The sequence below is a fragment of the Falco cherrug genome, chromosome 18 (genome assembly GCF_023634085.1).
Source record: "Falco cherrug isolate bFalChe1 chromosome 18, bFalChe1.pri, whole genome shotgun sequence".
Lineage (NCBI taxonomy): Eukaryota > Metazoa > Chordata > Aves > Falconiformes > Falconidae > Falco > Falco cherrug.
The window spans coordinates 1,707,512-1,731,113 of NC_073714.1; the positions used below are offsets into that span (position 1 = coordinate 1,707,512).

At 58.4% G+C, this 23,602-nt stretch overlaps 1 protein-coding gene across 6 annotated transcripts in view; it reads right to left on the reverse strand.

Moving 5' to 3' along the window:
* TACC1 (transforming acidic coiled-coil containing protein 1) overlaps positions 1-23,602 on the reverse strand; it is a 38,669-nt gene that overhangs the window by 13,936 nt on the left and 1,131 nt on the right. Inside the window, exons 1-4 of one of the 6 annotated variants that reach the window (XM_055696082.1) lie at positions 11,993-12,208; positions 11,219-11,334; positions 2,631-3,708; positions 1,003-1,038 (exon numbers count right to left, since the gene is read on the reverse strand). In XM_055696082.1, coding sequence (XP_055552057.1) covers positions 1,003-1,038; positions 2,631-3,708; positions 11,219-11,334; positions 11,993-12,138 — 1,376 coding nt within the window. In that variant the 5' untranslated portion in view covers positions 12,139-12,208. Of the gene's footprint in view, positions 1-1,002; positions 1,039-2,630; positions 3,709-11,218; positions 11,335-11,992; positions 12,209-21,591; positions 21,983-23,602 lie in introns of those variants that run through there. The other 5 variants (XM_055696080.1, XM_055696083.1, XM_055696081.1 and 2 more) reach the window with 5 other exon arrangements.

Here is a 23,602-nt window from a genome sequence, read left to right on the forward strand (position 1 = left end):
AACTAAGCCCAGCACGCTTCTTCCTCCAACTCTCCTTGCACAAGAGCAGAGCCCAGATGAGGCCAGAGGGTCTGACAATCTGCAAGGGACACCGAGCATCACCGGGAGACTAAATGGGGGTAACCCCAGCCCCTCCTGCGTGCCCTCCCCACGGGATGGAAGTGCAGGCCAGCAGCAAGCCTGGGATGGCACAGCACGGGGCACTCGATATTTCACTGGCGTCCCACCGCAGGGCTGCTCATGCTGGAGGTACAGCATGGCCCTGCTGCAGCAGTGCAGGTCGCGGGGCAGCGAGCAAAGGCTGCTTTACTCAAGCCGTGCTTTCTAACCCATCCATGATCTTACAGATCAGCTCTGGCACCCCAGCTCTGGGCACAGGAGGGATGCTTCAGAGGAGAGCCTTAAGCAAATCAGCTCTGGCAGCCATCAAAGATCTAACAGAGAGCCCTGCTCGGAGCCGGCTGTGAGGGCAGAGCTCCAAGTATCTGGCACATCCCAGAGCTGGAGGAGATAGCCCCCCTGACTCTCTTGCCTCCCAGCTGATGCTTTCCACCCTACCCCTCTAGAGCAGCTGCCTCCCTGGTGGTTTTGCGTGGGAGGGGGTAAAAGACACTCTCATCTCCAGGACTAAAATCTACCCATCTTCACAGGGACCTGGACTGTACAGAAACCTGCTCCCCCTCCTTCAGCTGACGCGCTGGTTTCGAGGACTTGTGCATCATCAAAAGGTGTTGCGAGCCGGCATGCTGCAGGAGCAAGCACAGGCGCACGCCTCCGGTGCAGCTCTCCTCTCCTCCCTCGCTCCCAGGCACTCGCCAGGCTCAGCTGCCCCGGGGGCCTGGCCTGGGAGGTGCTGGGCACAAATCGGACAGCGGAGAGCACGAGTCAAAGGGCAAGAAGGAGCCTGCATGCCATGGAGACGAGTGGGGCCAGCACACACCCAGAGAAAGGACAAAAACCAGCAAAGGAAAAGAAGAAAGAAATACAGAAGAGAGTACTTACAACAGAAAACAGAGAAATTTCACTTGTTCAGTAGTCCTGATGCACCAAAGCACGGACAGGGAGAGAGACAGACAGATGGAGAGAAGAAGAGTGTGTGAAAAGACCTGGATATTAACTCTCATCTGGAGAAGCACAGCGAGTTGCCCAGCTCTGCCTTTTTGGAAGGAACACACAGATAAAGGATGCTCTGATTCTGCATTTGCTATTCGCAGCAGTGGGGTGAGATTCAACCCCAAATACCGCTGCCAGGGAGGTGACCACCCGGAGCAGCCCAGGTGACAGAGAAGGAGTCTGAAAATTCCCCCCTGCTCCCCCTCACCGCCAGCTCTTGCTCGGCTGCGGTCACACACGGGAATGCCGACTCTTAACAAACCCATCAACCCTCTGCAAAGTATTTCTAGGAGAAAAACACCCAACATGCCCCTACTTTTGCCTGCCAGGCTTTATCTGCTCTCTCTGTAAAAACCCATTCTAGTCTTCCCACCAGAGAACCCATTAGCAGAGCGATGGCTTGTTTCGGTTTTACTGCCAAATCAGCCACAAGCTCTGTGCTCCTAAAATTTCCCTTTTTAACCTTACTTCTTGCTTTTGCTTTCAACTGGCTCCAATTACCCATGTTAAGTGTAATCACAAATTATAGTGGAAAGACCCAAAATTGACTGGGCAATTATTCCCTCGTGCTACTGCTTTTATCCCCTCTGCTTTGCTTCCCTTGCCTGCGGAGGGGGGCAGGTGGAGCCAAGCCAAGCTGCTATCTCAAAGTCAGGCTGAGACCTCAGCACTGCCCAGGCGCAGGTTGGAGGGCGTTTGTGATACAACAGGTGAAATACCAAGAAAACAGCAAGGTTTAGCCGTTGAACCTGTTCCCAGAGGAGGGGAGTAATGCTGTGTACATTCCCAGGAGGCACTGTGAAATGTCACCATCTGCACAGGGGTTTTAAATAGCACAGTTCAGGAAGTAAATAAGTACCTAAATAGTTCAGCAAGGCACAACAGGCTCCCTACCCCCTGTGCCGGTATGACAAAAGCAGTAACAACCTGCCTGCTCAGCCTCTCTTCTCTTCCCTGGTTACAAAAAGAGAAATTCAGTGGCAGCTCACAGAATGTCCCAGCAGCATCTGATTAACCCGACCTGCACCCACAAGCCCCAGAAGACCTACAGACCCCCAGGGGCACTCAGCAAACCCCACAGGCTCAAGCCCCCATTACAGGTTTGCTCTGGCTCCATGACCCCACAGCAACTGCACCTCAACCCCACGAGCTGGAGCCCCGAGGGTTCCCCAGAGAGGTGATCCTGCGAAGCCAGTCCCGGGATCTAGCCCACCCCACTCTGTCTGGGACCCGGGACACCAGTGCTGCTCTGGGACACCCACCCCTCCCATCCGCTCCTGAGTGACCGGGGTGCCGGCAGAGAGGGGAGCAGCCCCTCCGCCCGGGACGAGGGGCAGATAAAACTGCGGTGGCAGCAGAACCTGAGGTGCACGCCGGTATTTCAGGCTCGCTCAGAAGGCACAGGGACAGGAGCACCATCGCCACCGCCATCGCCACCGCTGCTCTGCCCGCGCGGGGGAACAGAGGGGGCTGCCAGCCCCTAGCTGCCCGCCCGCTCCGCGCCCACCGGCACTCACGTTATCAGGCGCGACTTGGGCTTCTTCGGGGAGTCTCTGCCTTTCACGAGATCATCCTGCACCTCCAGCGTCTGAGACTCGAGGATTTCGTTGAGGCTGTTATCGGCAGTGGGGCAGGAGTCAGCGGCGGTGCTGGTGAGGGTCTTGGTGGGCTTAAATGGATCCACGGAGTCAAAGTTATCAGGGTCAAACTGGTAAGAGCCCTTGGGGAGAGTCGGCAGGTTTGAGCTGCCACCAAAGGGGCTGAGCCCTGGGCTGTCCCAGAGCGCGGGGCTCAGCCGGGGGGAGCCCCGGGGGGGCAGTGGCTCTGTGGGACCCCTCTCCGCATCCTCGCCTGGTTTTTGGGGGGGCTCCCGGTGTCTCTTCGGCGTCAGCTTGCTGGCCGGGATCTTGCTGCCCTTCCTGGGCGTCGCTCTCCTGGCCTCCGTGCTCTCTCCCCCCTCTGTAAAATCGACCTCGGGTTTCAGGACCTGCCCTTGGGGCTCCGGGGCCAGGTCCCCCCCCAGCTCGCTGGTGCTGCCGCCAGGATGGGGGAAGCGGTGCAGAGCCGCCGGGGGGGAGCTCTGCAGCCGGCAGCCCCCTGCCACAAAGGGGTTTACGCTCTCATCGTACTGCTCAGGGTCAAACCGGTAGGATGCTGGGGGCACCGGGGTCTCCTCTGTGGATTCTTCTGTTTTCTTCCCCAGTGATTTTCCTTTCCCGAGCTGGCCCCGGCTGGGCGAGGACTCCTGGGCTACGGCATCTGCCTTCGGCTCCACCAGCCCCGTGCTGGCATCCACCACATCCTCTCCTGACATGACCCGTTCCCGGGTGGCTCTGCCCGCATGGGGCACCGGGGCCAGCTCTGCAGCAGGCACAGCGGCACAGCCAGCGTCAGCCCTGCTTCCCAGCACAGCTGGAGCCTGGGTTTCAGCTGGCGGCTGTGTCAGGGAAGAGTCTTCGGAGTCGGTTTCCCCTTTAATATCCAAGCTGGCTTTAGGGGCTCCGATCTCTGGTTGAGCCTCATCTTTGGGGTGCTTCCCAGGCAAGCTGTCCCGGATGGCTTCCCCTACCAGCAGGTCACCATGGCCACTTGGCTCTGAAAAGATAAAAGGAGCTGGTTAAACCCCCACCTGCCATGCACGCCCTTCCAGAGGGGCTTCTCTCCCCTCCTCACAGCTGCTCCAGGGTCAGATTTTACAAGAGACTCACTGACCCAAAGTTCAGCTTCCCCACCTGCCAGGATGACTGCGTAACTCCAGCTTCAAGCACCTTCTGTAAAATTTGAAGCCCATGAATGCAGGGGAGGGAACGTACATAAGTTGCATGCCAAGGGCATTTTCTGCACCACACCAGCAGACCAACCAACATCTCCATTTATGCCTTTCCTCTCCCTGCCGCTTGCTCCTACGCAGGATGGCAGCAGTGCTGGGGGGCTTTGCAAAGCCCAGCAAGGCTCCTGAGGGCCAGATGCCGGCCAGGACCAACCCTGGGGTGGCTGCTCCCAGGGCAGAAACATGCACATCCGAGCGGGAGTGGCAGTGACAGGGAGTCACTGCTCACCTGGGTGGAGAGTTAAAAATCACTGAGAGGAATTCAGGGAAGCACAACATGAGAAAAACACTGCAAGATGTGAACAAGCAGGCCCTGGGGTGAAAGGGAACGGGATGCTATGCTGAATTAATAAGCATGTCATGGGCTGCAGAGGGGATGTGGGGATCAGCCGCGGTGCCATGGTGCAGGGCTGCGGAGCTGGATGTACACCAGGCAGAGGGAAGCTGCCCAACGCAAACCGCTCCCCAGGGCTCAGCTGCCGCACCGCCAGGTGCAGGAACGGGTTTGACAGCACTGCTGCTCTCCCCTGACACCCCAGCCCTCACCCTGGGAGGGAAGGGGGGCACAGCAGAGCCATCAGACCCCCAAAGAGCAACAAGCCCAGAGGAAAGGGCCTGCCAGCAGCAGGGTGCAGGTGCTCGGAGCTGTGCGGCTCAGCACCACAGCTACCCGTGATTCACATCCTGCCCACCAGAACTCAGCCACATGCTGCCTGCATCTCTGCCTGCAGAAATCCTGCCTGCACATTTACAGCTCACCACACTGCTGTCAGAGTTCCTTAATCACAAATCCTGATCCATGACTTAATCACTATTACTCCAATCCCTTCCCCTAAATCCTTTTACTGTTTAATCTTTTCTTTGCTGTCAGAGGATGGGGAAGCTCCTTAACTACAGAGGCATCCTGAAAGCTACACCCACCAAGCACCTACAGCCAGGACCTCAGCACAGGTGTGCAAAAGGCACAAGAGGAAAACACCTGGTGTCACCTCCGCCGAGCTCATCTGCAGCTCTTCTTCCACATCTCAACCAGGGATGCTTGCACAGACTCCCAGCATAAGGCAGAACGAGATGCTGGGGTGCTCAGCACCCATCAGGGAGTGCACAGGATCCCAGCTCTTGCTGGTACCTTGCTGGGGAGGCGCAGCCCAGCCAGTTCCTCCAAGGGCAGAATGAAACCAGTGCTCACCTGAGGATCAAACTGGTTTGAAAACCTGGCTGGGAACAGCAGCACGGGTGATGCAGAGCTTGTGCAGGGGAAACCGGCCTGTCCCCCTCCACTGCTGCAACACTGCCCTGGCACATGGGTGACAGCCCTGGAGGGGGACCATGTCAAGCGTGCCCGTGTTTTGCAGGAAGGAGGTCTGGCCAGCGGATGCCAACAACAAGCTCCCACAGCCCCACATGCACCCACAGCCCTGAGCGCATCTCCCTGGAAAGGCTGTTCCTGTCGCGGGGCATCTGCAACCAGCTCACGTTTGCTTGTGATCAAGCCAGTCACAGGCTGGCAAAAGAAGAAAAGTGAATCAGGCAAATATCTGGTCCCAGGGCTAATCCAGGACACTGAGCCAACCACCCTGACTCAGCTGATGGCTCGTGGTTTGCATAATTGATCTCCAGGATGCTAAAAGCCACGGAAATGAATCATGAGGGGCTGTGTGCTCCCTGAGATGGCAAAAAAGCTCCCTCCAAATAGATGTGGTCTTGCTGCCCCAGAAAATGCATCAGTAAACACAAATCCAGTGGATACGTACTTGGAGTGCAGCCAGAAAACAGTCCAAGGCAGCGCCTGCCAGGTCTTTCCATAATTAGGAACCAGGAAAACCTCCTTAACAGACTCAAAAAAATTGTTTATTACACTTGCTGTGCTGCTCAGATGTTTTAAACCTCACTGAGACAGCCCTGAGTAGAACAGACTTCAAAGTCAGGGCAAAAGGCACCTTTTAAATGCATTTTACATTCCCACCAGAAGGTTTTGCAGCTGCCGTTCTCACAGACATAAGCCCATCCTGGTTTCTAACCCAGGCAAAGAGCAATTACTTCTTGAATAACAAGCAGCCCGCACGCAAACCACCTCTCCTTGCTGTGGATGCCTGCAGGGCCGGCAGAGAAGACGGGCCGGCGCATGTGATCATCACCCAGAACAATCATTGCTTCACAAAAATTAGAAGAACCACCCGCCCAGGTCTTCCAATTTTGTGATTCACTCATTTTCTGCACCCAAGTCAGCTCTGCTGCTCCACTCCCTCTGCCTGCAGCACAGCCCGCTCAGCCAGTCTGAGACCTGAGGAACTGGAATATACTGGGAGACAGAAGGTGCGGGGGAAGGACAGCTGAGGAGTGCACCTGCAATTCCGGCAATCTTCTGAAGTAGGACTGTCCCTCCCCCAGGCTTGGTGGGGTTTTTCCCCTTGTCTGGAGAGGTCCCAGGTATGAGACAGGTATTAATCCCTTGTGCGAGTTAACAGCCACGCTCAGTGCGACAGCCCGAGGGAACCAAGAGGAAGGAATAGGGGTGGCGAGGAGACTGCCACCTCTGCCAGAAGAACCCTATTCCTGCCCTCCCCGCACACTCATGTAATGCCCCTGAGTCCCATTTTCAGCCCTGCTTGGGCTGAGGTATTCACCTCCCTGGGGGACCACAGCCTCAGGGGCTGAGGCCACCCCGGGATGGGCTCGCACTGGGACAGAGATGGCTCCGTACAGAGCAGAAAGGCTGGCAAAGCTTCAAGGTCAATGGGTTCTCTGGAGAGCACTGCCAGGATGAAGACTGTGCCGGTTTGCAGGGCAGAGCCCTTGCTGTTGGACCTGCCCAGACCACGGGTGCTCCTGGGGCACCACCCAGCACTTCAGCTGCCTCTCGCAGGAACGGAGAGCCTTGTCTTGCTGATGAGAACGGGACAAAACCCCCTCCTGGAATGGTGATGGCATCCCAGGCAAACCCACCCTACATGGGTCCTTCAGCCCAAAAAGGGCTGGGGGGACAGCCTGGCCCCAAGCCCCCCAGCCCCAGCCACGGCTCCTCCTCCTGTGTGTTTCCTCTGCCTCCAACACAGCCTCCCATCACCTGCCAAAACAACCCAAGCGTGTGTTCCTGCAGGAACAATTACACAGGATGCAGAAACTAGCGACCCGAAGGGCCTCAGGGTGCTTGAGAAGAGCCAAGGTCTGCCCTCCAGACCCGCAGCTGCCCAACTCTGCTGGGCACGAGCATGGTGATAACCTCGGTGCAGCACTGCCTATTCCCAGGGAGTCCTTCCCAACCGCTGTGAGCTGAGCTGCACGCGGCTCTCCCTGCTCCTCCACAGCCTCTGCATGCATTTACATCCCAGAGTGAGCGCAGCTCCCCACCACCCCCGTGCAGTCATGCTGGAGAGCCGTCGCGCCAGCTCAGCACACGCTCCCTCTGCTCACGTCTCCTGCCAGGGAACCCAGCCTGCAGAAAGAGCCAACGCCTGCCCATCCCGGCCGCCTCGCTGCCCTAACCCTCCTCCGGGACCAAACCGTGCTGCACGCCCCTGGGTACCCTGGGAGAAGGCAGCCAGGCTGCCATGCATGCCGACCCACCGCACGCAGCTATCCCCTCAGACCAGCCCTTCTCGCAGGCATCCCAGCGAGTGCCTCTCCGACGCATCCCGAGCTCTCCAAGGTGACCCTGAGCTCTCCCGTTTCACCTTGGGCACTGTGCCCTGCAGGTGGGGACATTCTACTCCCGACATGAAAACGGGCACTGCCAGCAGCACGGCAAGCTCGGTGACTCCAGGATCCATCCCAAATAGATCTGCGAAACAGCACTCTGGATCCCTGAAAACAGCGGTTGTACCGGCAGTGCGCAGAGTGCAAACCTGCTTCTGGTCCAGCCAGCGTATGTGGAGGGATAGTACAAAGTGAAAATGGAGATTTTATACTCTCTAAAGAAAAACATACAGACAAGACAGTCTGGCACTGCAGTAATAGGCGTGTTGTGCGTGTACATTATAGTTGTTATTATGCTTGTCTTCCTTGGGCTGAAATTAAACACAAACACCGACTAACTAAACAGCTTTCCTAGATGCCACCCCTTGCTCCCTTAAATGAATCAGAAAAGCCTGGCAGCAGCAGCGCTGCGATGCAAAGGCTCCGCGCCCTTTTCATCCCACATACAGCAACCAAGTGAAGCAGCAATGATCCTCTGCACAGCCCTGAATGCCAAACGCCGGCGAGAACAACCCCTCCACTATCTGCAGCCTTTGGTTCGGCTCATGCTTTGTGCACAGCCTGAGTCACGCATTTCTCCCTTTCCTGGCTCGCTCGCACACGCAGGCTGAGCACAGGATATCTGGCTGGTGCATTCAGCTTCGGCTTACGTAGCTAACGACTTTTTTCCTCTTTTGGCTTTCCGCTTTTGTTTAACAGACGTTGGTCTATTTTTAAATCTATTCTGTTAAGAATTAGCATACCGGCAAACGATGCTGCCACTAACGCACCGGAAAACACGTGCCCTGCATCAGAGTAACAGAAGTAAAAGCTGATGAGCCTGCTCTGTCACTGATGGTTCCATATTTGTTGCTGCTGGTTTCCTTGCACAGAATATCTTCTTCTCACAGGTGACTGAAGATAACTTTAGCCTGAATGGGACAGAATTACAGCTTCCACCATCCGAGGTGGCAAGAGGAAAACTGTTTGAGTGATCCTGAGTGGGCATAAAGCCTCACTCCAGCCCCCTCCCCAGGGCGATGGGACTGGCTGAATTTTTGTCCCCGAGAACACGGCTTAATGCATCCAGGACACCTCTCAGTTGCACGCTGAGCGGCCAGCCCCTGGAGTCACAGCTTCTGTCATACAAATTTCCTAACCCTGTTTACTCCCAAGTAAGGGCGAGACTGCAGCTATAAAACAGATGTGTGCTTGTTCCTCCCGGTTGCTCTGAGCCCGGGAGATGCTGTGCCTGCCCACAGGTCAGGGCTCCTGCAGCTGCCCCGCTGTGCTGCCCCAGCTGCACGTAAGCACTGGCAGCAGCGATTCCCCAAGGACTGCAGGGCAGCAGCTCCCACCTTAGGCGACAGCTCGGCTGTCTCAGTGCTGACAAGCAGCCATTACACTGGATCGCCTCCGATCACAGCGTTTGTTACCGCTGCAGCTTCCGAGCCGCAGCCAGACAAAAGGGCACATGCTGCTGCAGAACAGCGTTGCAAAGATGAGGCCTTAACACAGTGATTACCTAAGGTACAGTGATTTCACATGCCAGCACACCGCAGACTCACAGCTGCACCCGGGTAATCCCTTCCCTCCACCATTTCAGAGGCGCTGAAGAGATGCAGCCGGAGCCCCGGGCAGGGATGGCATGAAGCTGGGCACAGTGGCACTGTGGGTTTGGCTCTGCTGTCTCCAACATCCCGCTCTCCACCAGCCAGCATGGAAAAAACAGCTTTTGCCAGAGATCATCCCCTCGGCCCCACAACACTGCGACCTTTGTGTGCCGGGAGCAGCCGGCTCCCTCGCTGCTGTGTCAGGCTGGCCTCGAGGAACTGCTCGACCCAGGATGCAGGGGCACAGGCACGCTTCGGGGATGGTGACACCCTGATGTCTGAGGCAACATGCTCTCCTGAGCAGGAGCTTTGGCAGAAAGGAGCCTCATACCTACTAGGAAATCCTTTATCTCCCCTCTCCCCAGGCATTATCTGCCAAAGTAATGTCTCTATCATCCCTTCTTAAAAGGAAGGATTACTCCAAGAGCTGGGAATGTCAGAAGTGTGAATCGAGTGCTCTCTCGATTAAGGCAAACAAACCTGTGTCTTCCACAGGGATGGATGGTCGGGCACCCAGAGCTATCTCAACAGGGAAACAACACTGCAGATGGGGAGCCACAGCACCTCGATAGTACCAAGGTCAGGCAGTGCTTGGGCTCCTGCATGGGGAGGCCCCAGGCTCTGGTTCAAGCTAGCACCTGAAACCAGCTAAGCAGTAAGCTACCAGCCTGCTGCTGTGGGCATTCAAGAAAAGCCCAATATTGCAAATCGTGTACCAGGGGCCCTGCAGCAGCGGGAGGCAGTCAGGCAAGAGAGGGCAGAAGATGCTCAGGATGGCGCAGCTGGGACCTCCCGGCCCCCCACGTGCTGCCCCATGCCCTGATGCCCTCCTGCAGACACCCCGAGGGTTCACAGATGTCCTGACATTGCACAGCCACCCTGCTCTGCTGAGAGAGCAGAGGAAAGCGGAGCTGTCCCCCCTGCGCTGCCCTGATAACCTCCAGCACTTAATGCAGAGGTGCCAGAGCTTCAAAGCCGCCTCCCAGCAGCATGAAAACAGACATAAACACCAAGACACAGACCACAACCCCAATTCCCCCTGGAGAGAAGGGTACAACAACGGCAGGAGCTGCTCCCCAAAAGGCCAAGGGTTAATGGGGAGCCGCGTTCAGAGAAGCAGCAGCTGGCGAGAAACACAAGGACAAACCAGCAACAGCACGGGACCTGCCAGCCAAGGGAACTCCCTGAGTTTTCAGCAGGTCCCTCGCAGTTTCTCAAGAAACGGGGTTTAGCAGCATCAAGCTTTTGCATCTTTAACAGCAGCTACATAGCAAAGACACCTGGCCACTAACGCCAGGGAAAAGAGACACGCAACGAAACCTCCACCACCGACCTGCCCGGGGGGAGGACAAACCCTGCACCGCGTCAGCTCCTGCGCAAGAGCCAAGGGCGAGTGGCATGCAAGGCACGAGTGGGGCAGTGCCCACCAGCCAGCAGCCCACTCCCCGCAGCTGGGGAAGTGGCAGAGGGCAATTTAACTGACAAAAATGATTTGACAACATCCCTGGTTCCTCTCAATCAATCCATCGCAGCGGTCCCGGCTCCAGTCTCTGCATCCCTGGACACAGCCTCAGCCCTGCTCGGCAGCTCACAGAGCCTGATGTGCAGAGCTCTGCCTCCTGCAGTCCTTTGCTTTCCTGGCTCCAGCGCAGCAGGAGGGTGCAACTGGTGGTGCAGGAGAGCACAATGATAATTTTGCACTGCATAGGCATGAGCCAAGGGGGGCAAACTGACTTTTCTGAGCCTGCAGTGCAGTCCCCTCCCTCCAAAGTGATTCAATAAAATCAACGTTTCACGCAAGTGAGAGAATAGCCCTTCACAGAGCACACAGCCCGGAGTACTGGCATTTGAACTATCCAGGCCTTTAACCACAAAAAATGTGGCAGGCATTATTCAAAACAAGCGACTTCTCCTCCTTGACCCCACCCTGCCTTTCCGCATCCGGAGCGGAGTGCCGAAGAGCAGAAGGTGCACGCTGGCTCTTTACCTTGGGTCCTGGCCTCGGGCTCCGGCAATCCGGGCAGTGGCTCGCAGAACTCCTTTAGTGACGAGCGGGTCGGTGTTTCTGCTTCAGGGGTCTCAAAATTACCTTTGGAGTCCGAGCTGCCGAAGGGGGGGAAAAGAGTGAGGAATTACCACTTTCAAGGCTAGCTCTGACATCCTCCACACTGCCTACATATTCAGCCAGGCCGGCTCCCAGGCCGGCTGGCCGCAGGCATCCTGCAGCAGCCGCTCTCCTGTCCAGCGGCACACGCTAGCAAACGGAAAAGGGAGAGCAGGTGAAACAACATCATGAGCATCCCCCCGCACGCCCCCAACCCTCCTCTCGGCCCAGCCACCGGGCTTGCTTCTGCCAGGTCCTTCCCGAGCTGAGCATCCACCACGGACCGCTGAGGGCACGGCAGCCCTGCCGGCATCTTCCCAAAGGGGAGGCTTCGGGGGGCGCTGCCGCCCTGTGCCCGCCAGCACCTCCCCGGGCGAGCAGCGCCCAGTTCCAGCCAGCCCCCCCCCGTGCCCCGCACCCGCGGCGCAGGCGGCGGCCCCCCTGGGCAGCCAGGCGGGTGGCAGGCACCCCCCGGGCAGCCAAGCGGGTTGCAGGGCCCCCCCCCCCCGAGCAGCCAGGCGGGTGGCAGGCAGCGAGCAGGCAGCACGAGGGCCGGGGGGGGGGGGGGGGGCGGGGAGCACACAGGGGCGCAGCCCCACACGCCGCGCGTGTCCGTCCCCGTCCGTGGGAGCCGGGCAGGGAGCGCGGGTCACTTGCCTGAAGCCGGGGGCCGTGCCCTCCGCCGGCGCGTCCTCCGCCGCACCGCCGTCCTCCCCCTCGGGGCCGCCCCCTCCCCGCACCGCCGACCAGGTCCAGCGCGCCCACTGCACCGGCGAGAGCAGCTGCCAGGCGCTGAACGCCATCGGCCCGCTCCGCTCCCGCCGCTCCCGCCGGGCTCACTGCGGCCGCGCCGCCCCCGCCGCCGCCAAGGGCCTCCCCCGGACCGTACTACTCGCCGGCAGGGAGAGCGCCCGCCCCCGCCGCCCCCCGGCACCGCCCGGCCGGGAGGGACCGGCCCGCGGGACGCCCCTGGCCCCGCCGCCGCCCGCCCGCTGGCGCAGGGGGTGCGGGCAGGGATGCGGGGGGCGCCCCCGAGCCCCCCCCCGGGCGATGCTGCCGGGCCGCTGCGCCGCCCCCCCCGTTCCCCTCCCTTCCCAGCAAACTCCCAAATCCACCGATTTCTGCTCAAACGCGGGGCTCAGGCGCATCGCCCCCAGTGCCCCGCCCGGCGCCAGCCCCCAGCCCCTCCCGGGGTGCTGCGATCTGCCCTGCCCCCTCCCCCCCGCGCCAGGGAAGCCCCAACGCGAGAGGGCGGTGGGCTGCAACACCAGTAACACCCCCCGCGACACCAGCAGCACCCCCGCCCCGGTCTGTCCCACGCTCGTTCCTCGGGGCTGCACCTGTGCTGTAACGCAGCCGGTGGGACCGCGGGGTCCTTCCACTCGGGACGTGCCAGCAAACGCCCCGTGCTGGCCGGGGAATGCCCACCCGGGCGAGGGGCCCCCCAGGGCAGCCCCCCCGCCCAGAGCCAGGCAGAGCGGATCGCTCCCGAGGGGTTGGCAGCGACGGGAGAGGGGCAGAGGGCAGGGAAACACCTGCCCCTTCCATTTTCCAAGGAAATACCGACTTCAACAGCCCCGGCTGATGCTATATCCTTCCGTGGCAGCAAGTTTATTTATTTATTAAACTATTGTTATTTAAAAATAACAGCCAGCAGTCCCTGCAGAAATAAACACTGCCATGCTGGCCTCTCTCAGGAATCTTCCCCTTGATGAAGGCTCCCACTCCCAAATCCATTACCTCCCACACGCTTGCTGGAGAGAGGAGCATAACGTTACTGATGCTGCACAGCATCCGAAGCGCTGCAAGGAGTGGCCGGGGCTTTGGCAGCAGTGGCATTACCGGCTCCGGACAGTTGCTGCCGCAGAGCTGGCGGCTCCCCGAGCCCCAGGCTGGCTCACCCCACTGCCAGCGGCACATCCCAGGGATGACCTGGGAAAGGGCAGACAACTGTCCTGCTGCAAAACCAGGCCGGCCCATTGCAAAGAAGAGCTATTGGCCCTCAATAACCACGCAAAGTGCTTACGTGGCAGGCTGAGACCACAGCCCGATGCTTTCCTGTGAATCATCAGCCAGCTCGAGCACAAGGAATGCCTTCTCATGGGCAGAGAGGCCTCTGGGTCAGACCAGACCCGTCCATCTGGTCTGGCTGCCTCCAACACCGGCCTCTGTCAGAGGCTTCAAAGGGCTCATTCCTCACTGCGGAGCATCTCAAATAACCTCCCTGCAGGGATCCTTTCTTCCAAGCCTCCATCTGTTGATGTCCTTATTAAATATATGTGTCATTGCTGCATGCTTTTACCGTCCGGCCTCTGTCAAAGACAACCTCTTACCCCCTTACACAATGCTTCCAAATGTCCCCAGAGATACCTCTGATTCAGCTAAAGCAAAGGTGCTGCCGCCAGTTCCCACCGCAAGTCAGTGGCAGAAGCAGCTCACATGTCCTGACCCCAGGGAACGCCTTGGCCGCAGCACAGCGCTGCCCTCCACATGCCCAGGGTCCAGGGGACAAGGAGCCCTGCAAACCTCCATGCTGCTGCATGGAGGACACTGAGCAAGTGGGGACTAAGTGACGCTTATCAAAGCTGAGCCAAAAAACCAACAGCAAAAGCAGAAACTCAGCATCCTGTTGCCTATGTCTGCTGTGAACGGAAACGAGCAGCCTACCTCCCACCATCTGAAGTGGCAGAGCTGATTTCTGCAGATGAATTTTATATAAGGAAAGCTCCAGCGTGAGCTGCTCTGCAGCACCGCTCGCTGCAGCCTGAATGCCTCCTGCCTCTCCTGCTTCCCACCCGCTGCTGCTCAGATCCCCGCTGACCCAGAAGCCAGGGTGATGGCATCACCGCATTTCAGAATGGCTGGTGGCTGCCAGGGACCACACAGGGAAAGCAGAAAGGTGAACGATGTGGGAGCAGCAGCTGGCGTGAGTGCCAGTGGCAGGAGCAAGCTGCCGCTGCTGCTGAGGGGAAGGAGCTGCGCTGGATGAAGGACAACGCACGGGCTGACTTCTGTAGCCCCCCCCCCCCCCGCCCTTGTTGGACAAGGGGAACTGGGGCATGTGAGCAGAGGAAATCAGCATCTTTCCATTGTGAAGGCTGCACACACACAAAGTGCACACAGCAAGGACCCCCCTGCTCTCACCCACCGCCCAGGGGAAGGAGACTGGCAGGCAGGAACAGCATCAACAGAACTGAACCACATCAGCACCAGCACCAGCTGCAACGCTCCTGACCTGCAGGGCCCTGGGGTAGGAAGATACCAGAGCAGTACAAGAGCAGAGCCTGCTTCCATTTGCTGTTTATGATGAGCAATTAAGAAAATGCCTCGAGTGGCACTTTCCAGCTTGGCACCCAACCCGGCCTGGCAACAACACTGGCTGCAAATCAAACACTGAGGAGATAACCTGACTTTGTCAGTCACACCGGTGCCTCTGGCTGCCAAGTGCTGCTTGGCATAGTCAGCAGACACATTTTCTGCAGAGAAGAGAGGACGCTGACCTGGTCAAAAAAAGACCTGCCAGCAGTTTGCATCCGCATGGTGGGCTGCAGCCTGCACACGCAGCAGCTGGGTGAGCTGTCCTTTGCACTGCACTCACCTCCCACCCTGGCCCAGGACTTCACTGTGCTAAGCACCACACAAACACAGTGGCTCAGGGCTAGACAGCAATGTACAGCCTACCGAGGTACAGCCAATGTACCCATGTACCACCTGTGTACCAATGTACAGCTGATGTGCTGACGTACAGCCTACGTACTGATCAATGTACAGCCACCCTGCCCAGGCACCCAGCCTCTCCCAGTTAGGGTCCATAAAAGGGCTGACCTGTGGGTGAAGGAGGAGGGGTTGATGTGGCAGCACAGTGGTCCCCAGCCCCAGGAGGCTCTAAACATGGGCACTTGACCTTGCATAGGAACTATTTTTCCTGGCTTTGCCTCTTTTTTAAACAAAGACTGTGGATTGCATAAGTTACCCTCCACCTGCTCTGCAAGCACACGAGCAGCAGATACCACGAGAAGGGATTGTTTGGCTCCTGCAGCCCTTTCCCTGCAGATCACCAGTCTGGGTGGCCAAGGGCTGTCCTAGTTGCTCCAGGAAGGAGAGCTGGGAGCAAGGCAGCACAGCACAGCGCCTCTGGCAGTGGCAGCACTGAATGACCTAGAAACCACCCACAGCTCACAGCCTGATTTGGCTTTCCAGGGAACAGGGGAGCAGCAGCACTCCGCTGCAGAGCAAACAGGTGGAGCCCCAAGGATTTTGGAGCTAGAAGAGCCCTGGCGTCACAGGGGCTGCAAAAAGATGTAAACCCTTGCTCACACTTCTTATGCTGACCCTTGCAGGAAGCCAGCTGCATGCAGGGATAACAGCTCTGCATCCAGATGCACCTCCTCCTGGCTGGCTGGCAGTGCCTCTGCCCGGCCTCATGTCCCAAAACACACCATGACCCCATTCTTCTCGCAGTTACCACACCTCAGGCCCCGGGAAGGGTGAGGGAAATACACTGTATTTCGGTATCACACAGCCACCCGTGCCGTGTTCGAAGCTGCAGCGCTCCAGCTCAGAGGAAGACACGCACCTGGAGTTTCCATTCTTGGCCCTTTCGTTAGTCAGGAGAACATCTATTTCTGGCTGTGGAGCTTTTCTGGGCATGGCGCAGCAAGCCAGCACTTCCATTTCTAGCTCAGAAACAGATCTTTTGTGGGTTTTCATTTTTCTTCTCGATTCCTGCCACTTTGCTCCTCCACGGCGGGGCCTTTCACTCCCCCCACGGGGACAAGCGTCCCCGCAGCCAGCCCTGGGATGGGGCACGAGGATGGCACCAGCTGTGCCCCGGTGAGAGGAGCCTCTCAGCAGGGGATCATGGAGACAGCCTGGAGATCAGCCCATGGGTAAAACATGAATACATATTTCACTGCTATATAAGTCTCCTTAAGAGCTTGTAATAAGCACTTTATCCACAGATCATTTACCTCCTCCAGAAAAGAAGGTGCAAGGTGTTCCATGAGAATATTTTTCTCTTGTTGTCTTTTACACCACCCTATTATATTTATCATGTTTTCCTTAGTTTAAAACAGGCCTATGCATCAGTAAAAAGGTAAATTGCTCTGTCATTGCATTGTGAAAAATGCAAACTTTGGGAGTTAAAGGAACTATTCACACCACAGCTTATGTGCACCAGTGACGATGTGCAGTGAATGCTGGGGAGAGAGATGACTTCATAATGTTTCCTGACCTTTGCAGTGACACTGAAAAGATTAATGCTGGTGACTCCAGTCTGCGACTCACCTGCTCAGGCCACAGACCACATCTGAGGAGAGGCTTAACCTCTTTCCCAGCAGCCCAGGTTGGAAAGGGAACCGGGCCCTAGGAAAGGGCAAGCAGAAAACCAAGGCCACGGAAGGAGTGGCAGCACCCGACGAGGGCCTTGGGGTCCGACCCTGTCATGGGCAGCAGCAGCAGCAAACCCCGGGCACGGCAGCATCCTGGAGCACCCCCCGGGTGTGGCAGTATCCCAGAGCAACCCCCGGGCATGGGAGCATCCCAGAGCATGCCCCAGTTGTGGCAGCATCCAGGAGCAACCTCCGGGCACAGCAGCATCCCGGAGTATCCCCCGGGCACGACAGCATCCCAGAGTATCCCCCGGGCACGGCAGCATCCCAGAGCATCCCCCGGGCACGGCAGCAACCCGGAGCATACCCCGGGTGTGGCAGCATCCCAGAGCAACTCCCGAGCACGGCAGCATCCCAGAGCATCCCCAGAGCATCCCCCGAGCACGGCAGCATCCCAGAGCGCCTCCCGGCAGCTCGGCGGGGCCGGGCGGGCGCTGCTCGCGCTAGAGGGCACTCCAGGATGGGATTTGCAAGGGCTGCGGAGCCTCTCCGGCCCCTCGGCAGGCGGAGGGTCAGGGCCCCGCGGCTTCCCCGGGCCCGCCGCGCCCCTCGGCCCGCCTTGCGCCCCGTCCCCGGCCGTGGATGCGGGAGCCGGGTGGGCGACCTGCGGGAGCGACCCCCGTGGATGCAGCGCGGGACGCTGCCGGGCAGAGCCCGAGCCCCTGCCCGTGCTGTGCTGCCCTGCAGCTCCCCAGCCCAAACCTCCTCCGCAGCATCCCGCAGCATCCCTGCGTGCCAGCGGGCCCAGCGCAGCCTCATACACGGAGTTTTGCAGCTGCCACAGCCACCTAACGCTTTGCAGTTGCTGCAGCTGTGTGGTGGAAAGCAGCAGCTGGCCAGACCCAACCCTGCTGGCATTTTGGGGCATGTCCCCACCATGGCGAGAAGACTCCTGCCAAGCGACAAGACAGGGTGGCAGGAGAGCAAATCCACAACAGCAAAGTCCCCGCATTGCTTTTGCTTCTCCTGACCTTGGCGGAGCCGCAGCCTCCGTACAGGTCACACGACTGAGCAGCACAATACTGAATGCTCTGGAATTCAAGACAGACAAAATGTGATTTCCTCCCACCTCGGGCTCTGCCACTGCCATCTGCTTGCCAGGGCACAGCGGGAACCTGGGCATCACAGGCTGCAGCAGCACCTGGGGGCAGCAGAGCAATGCCCAGCATGGGACAGTGCTGCTGAGCAGCTCAGCTCCCCCAGGACCCTTCACAGCCCTTCAATGTGACAGTTCCCATCGCTATACATTCCATCAAAATAGCTGTACAAAAATAGAACACAACTGTCACACATGAGCCCAGAGACCACCAACCAGCCCCTGGGCTCCAGCTGTCTTTTCCCTACTATACTGCCATGAAATTAATAAATACAAATATTTGCGGCTGCATGAAAAAGGACTGATGCAAAAATGAATGCCCTGCTATTCCTGCATTTTAACAATGACAACCACAGCTTAATCTCACTGATGCTACCCATGTGAATGCGAGCTTGTGCAAAGCAATTCAATAGAAACAGGCTCAAGATACACAAGTTCTAGCCTGATTTTCACACTGATGCTTTATGAACACAAGCATCTGCTTTCATCTTGCTGCTTCTTTACTCCCCTATCAACTCCTTTGTTCTGTTTGCTAAAAATATCAGTGCTGCATGGCGGGAATGTTCTTATCAGGTGTTTGCCAGGCCTTGGCTCCCTGATTTTAGTCGGGACTCAGTGATATTGGGAAATGCAGGAAGCATCGCAGCCACATAACATGGGGTGCTGGCAGGGACGGTGGACGGGCAGTGGGGAGCAAGGAAGGTAGCTGGTGCTTGGAGCAGCACCAGGGAAATTATATAGGGTTGGAGGGGAACAAAACAAAATTTGCTGAAGGTGATGCAAACAGGTGGGAAGGAGAAGCAGCCAAGTCCAATGGGGCAGAAAGGAGTGGCTCCAATCCACACAGTAAACAATAGAATGTTTTTTCTGCCTGGGAACACCTCTAATTTGTATTTAGGAGACCTTTGCAGGGAAATAAAGGCAGGACTCAGCAGTTACAAGGGGGATAATGCAGCTGTTTCCCTTGTTTGAACCCAGCATTTGCCAACAGAGGGATGTTTATGAGCATTTAGAAAAGCAGCAGCCTGGCTGCAGGTCACCCACCCGGTAAAGCCTGGCAAAGACTCCAGGACAAACGCAGCACCCAGTCGGGCACCAGGTCCCAACGCAGGGCCGGTGTCCCTGCAGCACGGCACAGCGTTGGTTAGAAAAAGCAGCAGCAAAGCTCCCGAGTACGGCTATCTCTGCATCACAAGGTGGCTCACTTGAAATATTTCTACGTTCCAGAAAGTGTTTTGGTTCATTTACAGATAAGATGCCTCCAGTTTCCCCTTTGATCACAGCTAGCATGCTTTCCCTTTTGTTTATGGTGTCCAAGCCGGCCTGGGAGCAGCAGCTCCCCCAGCCCCAACTCTGGCTTTCACCAGCCACGAAACCTCAGCCAGCTCCCACCTCAGCACCTGGTTTTCTAACGGCACCGCAGAGAATCACACTGCTGGGTCCCCGCTTCTTGCACCCAGGTTTATGCTGTCAAACGAAGGGGTGCCTGCGCTGCCCCGACTTCCCACCACAGCCGGGTGTGAGCTGCAGCCTGGGAAATCCCATCTGCTGGGAACGGGGATGGTGTGCTTGGCTGTAAAGCTGAGTGTGGCTGAAGGAGGAGAGGGGAGGGAGAGGGGTAGGAGGAGAGGAGAGGTGGAGAAGCAGAGAGGAGGAGAGGGAGAGGAGGAGAGGAGAACAAGAGGAGGAGTGGGAGAAGAGGGGGAGAGAAGAACAAGAGGAGAGGGAGAGGAGAAGAAGGGGGGAGAGAAGGAGAGGGAGAGGAGCAGAGGAGAGGAAAGGGAGAAGAGAGGGAGAGGAGGGGAGGGAGAGGAGCAGAGGAGGAGAGGGAGAAGAAGGAGAAGAGGGGAAGAAGAAAAGGAGAGGGAGAAAGAGAGGAAAGAAACTTTTCCCCCCAGTTTAACCAGTTAAGGCTCCGTTTTTCTCCTCCACCACCGCGGCGAGCCCCGGGCCAGCCCCGCGCGCCGCGACCCCCGCCCGCACTCACCGGCGCTGCGGGGCCGGGCCCCCCCGCGGCTCCGAGCCCCCCCGCGGCTCCCGGCTCCGGGCCGCCCCCATGGCCGGGCCGCGCTGCCGCCGCCGCCGCCGCCGCCCCGGCCGCGTCCCCGCCTCTGCAGGAGGGCGGGGGGCCCCGGACAGCGGCTCCCCCCGCCCCGCGCCCACGCACCGCCCCGCGGGACGCCGGCCGCACGGCGGGGACCCCCCGGGCAGGGCGCAGGCAGCTGCCTGCCGGGCAGCTCGGCAATGCCACCGGGGAACCGACGGGCATCCCCCCGGTTCGGCCGCGGCAGCGCCCCGTTAGAGCCGCCGCCGAGCCGCGGCAGAGCCGCGTTAGAGCCGCCGCCGAGCCCCGTTAGAGCCGCCGCCGAGCCGCGGCAGAGCCGCGTTAGAGCCGCCGCCGAGCCCCGTTAGAGCCGCCGCCGAGCCGCGGCAGAGCCCCGTTGCAGCCGTCGCGCCACCCCGCAGCCCGGCTCTGCGTTTCGGCCCGACGCCTGTCCTGGCTGCAGCCGCTCGCTGCCTTCATCAGCTGCCCCCGGCTCTCAGCGGCTTCTCCCACACTGGGCCCGGCTCCAGCTGGGCACAAATCAGTGTGACCCCCGGGCTGAAATCTCCAGCTCTCAGCAGGGCTCCCCTGGGCTGCTCCAGGTGCCCATCACCGAGGCATCTGACCACCTATTCACCAGGACTCCCAGTCACGCTCCCCACTCCGGAGTGCAATGCCAAGGCTGTGGTTTCAGCAGCAAGGACGCCAGAGCCCTGTCCCACCACAGCGACGGAGCTGCCGGGATGTAGCTCTGCTGCCAGGTTATTTAATAACAGGTCAGCGCATGGCCTGGTGTCACGGCACCAGCACCCCACACATGTTCACATCAGCTCTGTTGGACTTTGTCTCCTTCCCTCCCTTCGTTCACCCAGTGATTTTGAGACTGCACAGATTTTAATGATGCAAATTCGCTCTAGTCCTGAGACCAGAGTGCTTCATGCTGCACCCCAAAACTGCTTGCAGGGGCTGAATTTCCTCACCTCACGGGGGTCTCACCAGACCCCAGCCACCAACACAGCCTCTCATGCTGCACATTCAATGAGAGAATGGGGTCCGAGCCCTTTATCTGGGGCACTCAACCTCGGTCAAGCAGCCCTGATAAAGCACCGATGATGCTGTCTCTCCCCTTAAAACAGCCTCTCCCCAAATCATCCCTTGAAGGGGAAGCCAGACAAACAGCGAGCCCCGATGTCAGGCAGCAGCCAGACCCCTTAAGGAAAAGATTTAACACAGCATTTTGGAAGCACAGAGGTGACCCTGCTAAGGAAACGTCCTTGTTGGATTTATTTTAATTAAAGTGCCTGAGAGAACATAGCCATTTCTGACACCATTTGAGCTTTTTACTTCTGAGAAACTGAAAACTCAAGTATTAATCTTTTCTTTGTCGGTCAGGCTGTTCTGGCTTGGGTTGCATTATTTTTTGGCAAGAAAAGTGTTGACACCCTTGAAAGCTTTCACCTTCCTGAAAAAAACCACCACACATGCACAAAAACCAACCCAAACCAACCAAACCTTCCTTGGATGAAAACATATCCTGACAGGCTCAACTGCCCCCTTGCCTGTGCAAGTGCTCAGTGTGCCCGCAGCCACGCACACCGACGCGGGCCCCGGAGGGGACCCCCCTGCTTGCATGGGGGGTCCCCCAATGGCCACAGTCATCCGATGGTCCCCACTGCCCCGAGCTACCCAGAGCCCACCAGATGCATCTGATAGAAGGGAGCATTACCTCTGCTGCTGGTGTGCCGGGACAGGAGCTGGAGGCTGCGGTCGGTCACCGTGTCCGAGTCAGGTGACAACCGTGTGGGACATGGCGTGGGGCCCTGCCTGCTGCGTGTGGCTGCATAATCCCTGGCAGCGGTGCAGGCAGCACTCCTGAGCCCTCTGGGAGGTGCTGGCAGCTGCCAGATACCTCCCCTGGCGTGTCTGCAGCCTGCCAGCACCGCACCACGGCCCCACGGGCGAAGGAAAACCCAGCCCAGCAGCAAATGGCTCTGGGCATGGCCCCGGAGGAGGTCAGCTCCAAATCCTTCCCTCACAGCCTGGCAGCCCGCTCCAGCCCCTCTGCTTTCCCCTGCCAACTGCTGCAGGGGGAACCTGGCCATGCCGGGAGCGCATGGGGGCTCTCAGTCTGGAGCACAGAAGCCCAGAGCTTGTGGCAGGTAGGTGAGGGAGGTGATGAGATGATCTTTTGCATTCCCAGGCTCAAGATGCAGAATTCAGAGGGGCCTTTTGGCTGTTCTGATGTTCTGCAAGTGTTTGAAAGACCAAACGCCACAGATGTGATGTTCTGTGTCTTGTGTCGCTGCCCATCTTCCCCCCCCTCACAGCAGAGGGCAAGCCCTGCCTCTGCCAGCCCTGGCATCAGCAGTGACCTCCGTGCAAGGCTGTGCGGTCCCGAGAGCTGCAGTCCCCTGCGCAGCATCCATGTGTGGGGGCGGCATACCCAAGGACCGGACTTCAGCATGGCAGCCTTCCCGAGGGCTTGGTCCTTTCCTTTCTGTGCTTTTGGTTTCAAAATAATTTCCTGCAGCCATTTTCAAGTAGTGCATTTAGAAATGCTGCCCTTCCTAGCCTTGGCAAAAATCCCAGCGTGCCTGCAGATGCTGAAACGCTGCGGTTTATAGACACATTTCAACTCAGGCCTCCCAAAACAGATGAGGGGCCTGCCTGGCACCTGCACATACGGCAAAGCTGGGATGCTGTACCCAGGCTTCAGCAGTTTAATCTCAGAAACAGGCTTTTGTGAGGCCTCGCTGAGCTGATGACCTCTGCCAAGCGGCAGGAATTTGGTATTTCCTAAGAAGTCCAGCCTATCGGATCCTCACCAGGCTGCCCCAGCACAAGGCAAGGGAGCCATGGCTCCAGCAACATACACACATGTTGGTAGACAAGTGCTAAAAACACCAGGCAGGGCTGATGGATGCTGCATTGGATGCTGAGCAAGCTGGGGGACGCGCAGCAGGTAACATGCCAGCGCTGCTGCTGCTCCATGCTCAGCTCTCACTGCAGCTCGGCTATTTCAGCTGCATTTGCAGCCCCAGCACTCCTTGGCAAGGGGCCCCCTCCCTGCGAGCAATAAATACATGTAGGCCTCTGGGAAACTGCAGGCTTTCTGGTCAGAGGCGGCAAGAGAAAATCAGGAGGGGGAAGGCTCCGAAATTAAACGACAATTACGTAGCGCCCTAGGAGAGAGAAAACTGGTTTCCAAACACCAAGAATCTCAGGGACACAGAGTGCCATCCCACACCTAGAGCTCCCTCAGCCTGACAGACTCTGGCAAAACGCTAATTAAGCTTTCACAACTGCTCAGGACAACTTCGAGGGTCAGTGTCACCATCTGCAAGCCACAACCTCAGCCCCAGAGTAGTGACAGGGCTTATTCGAGACCCCCAGGAGCCCCAGTCCTGCCCCCAGCCACAGCACACCCCACTCTGAGGGTCTGGAGGTGAGCAGTGCACACGAGGCAGCTTTGCTTCCCAGCTGTGCAAAGTGTCACAAGATTTTAAATAGTCACACACAGCAATGCCACGGAACTCTGCCGGGAAAGCCATTCCCCTGAGGGCAGGGACTGGCAGTGCCCAGGGAGGCTGTGGGACAGAGGCACAGCAGGCACACTGCAGAGAGAGGCAGGCAGGCATCAGGCAGGGCTGCAGAACAGCCAGATGTGCCCCAGATGTGGGTTCCTACTCCAAGGGCAGCAGCCAGGACTCCAAGGTTGTCCTGCTGCTTCTCTGGCA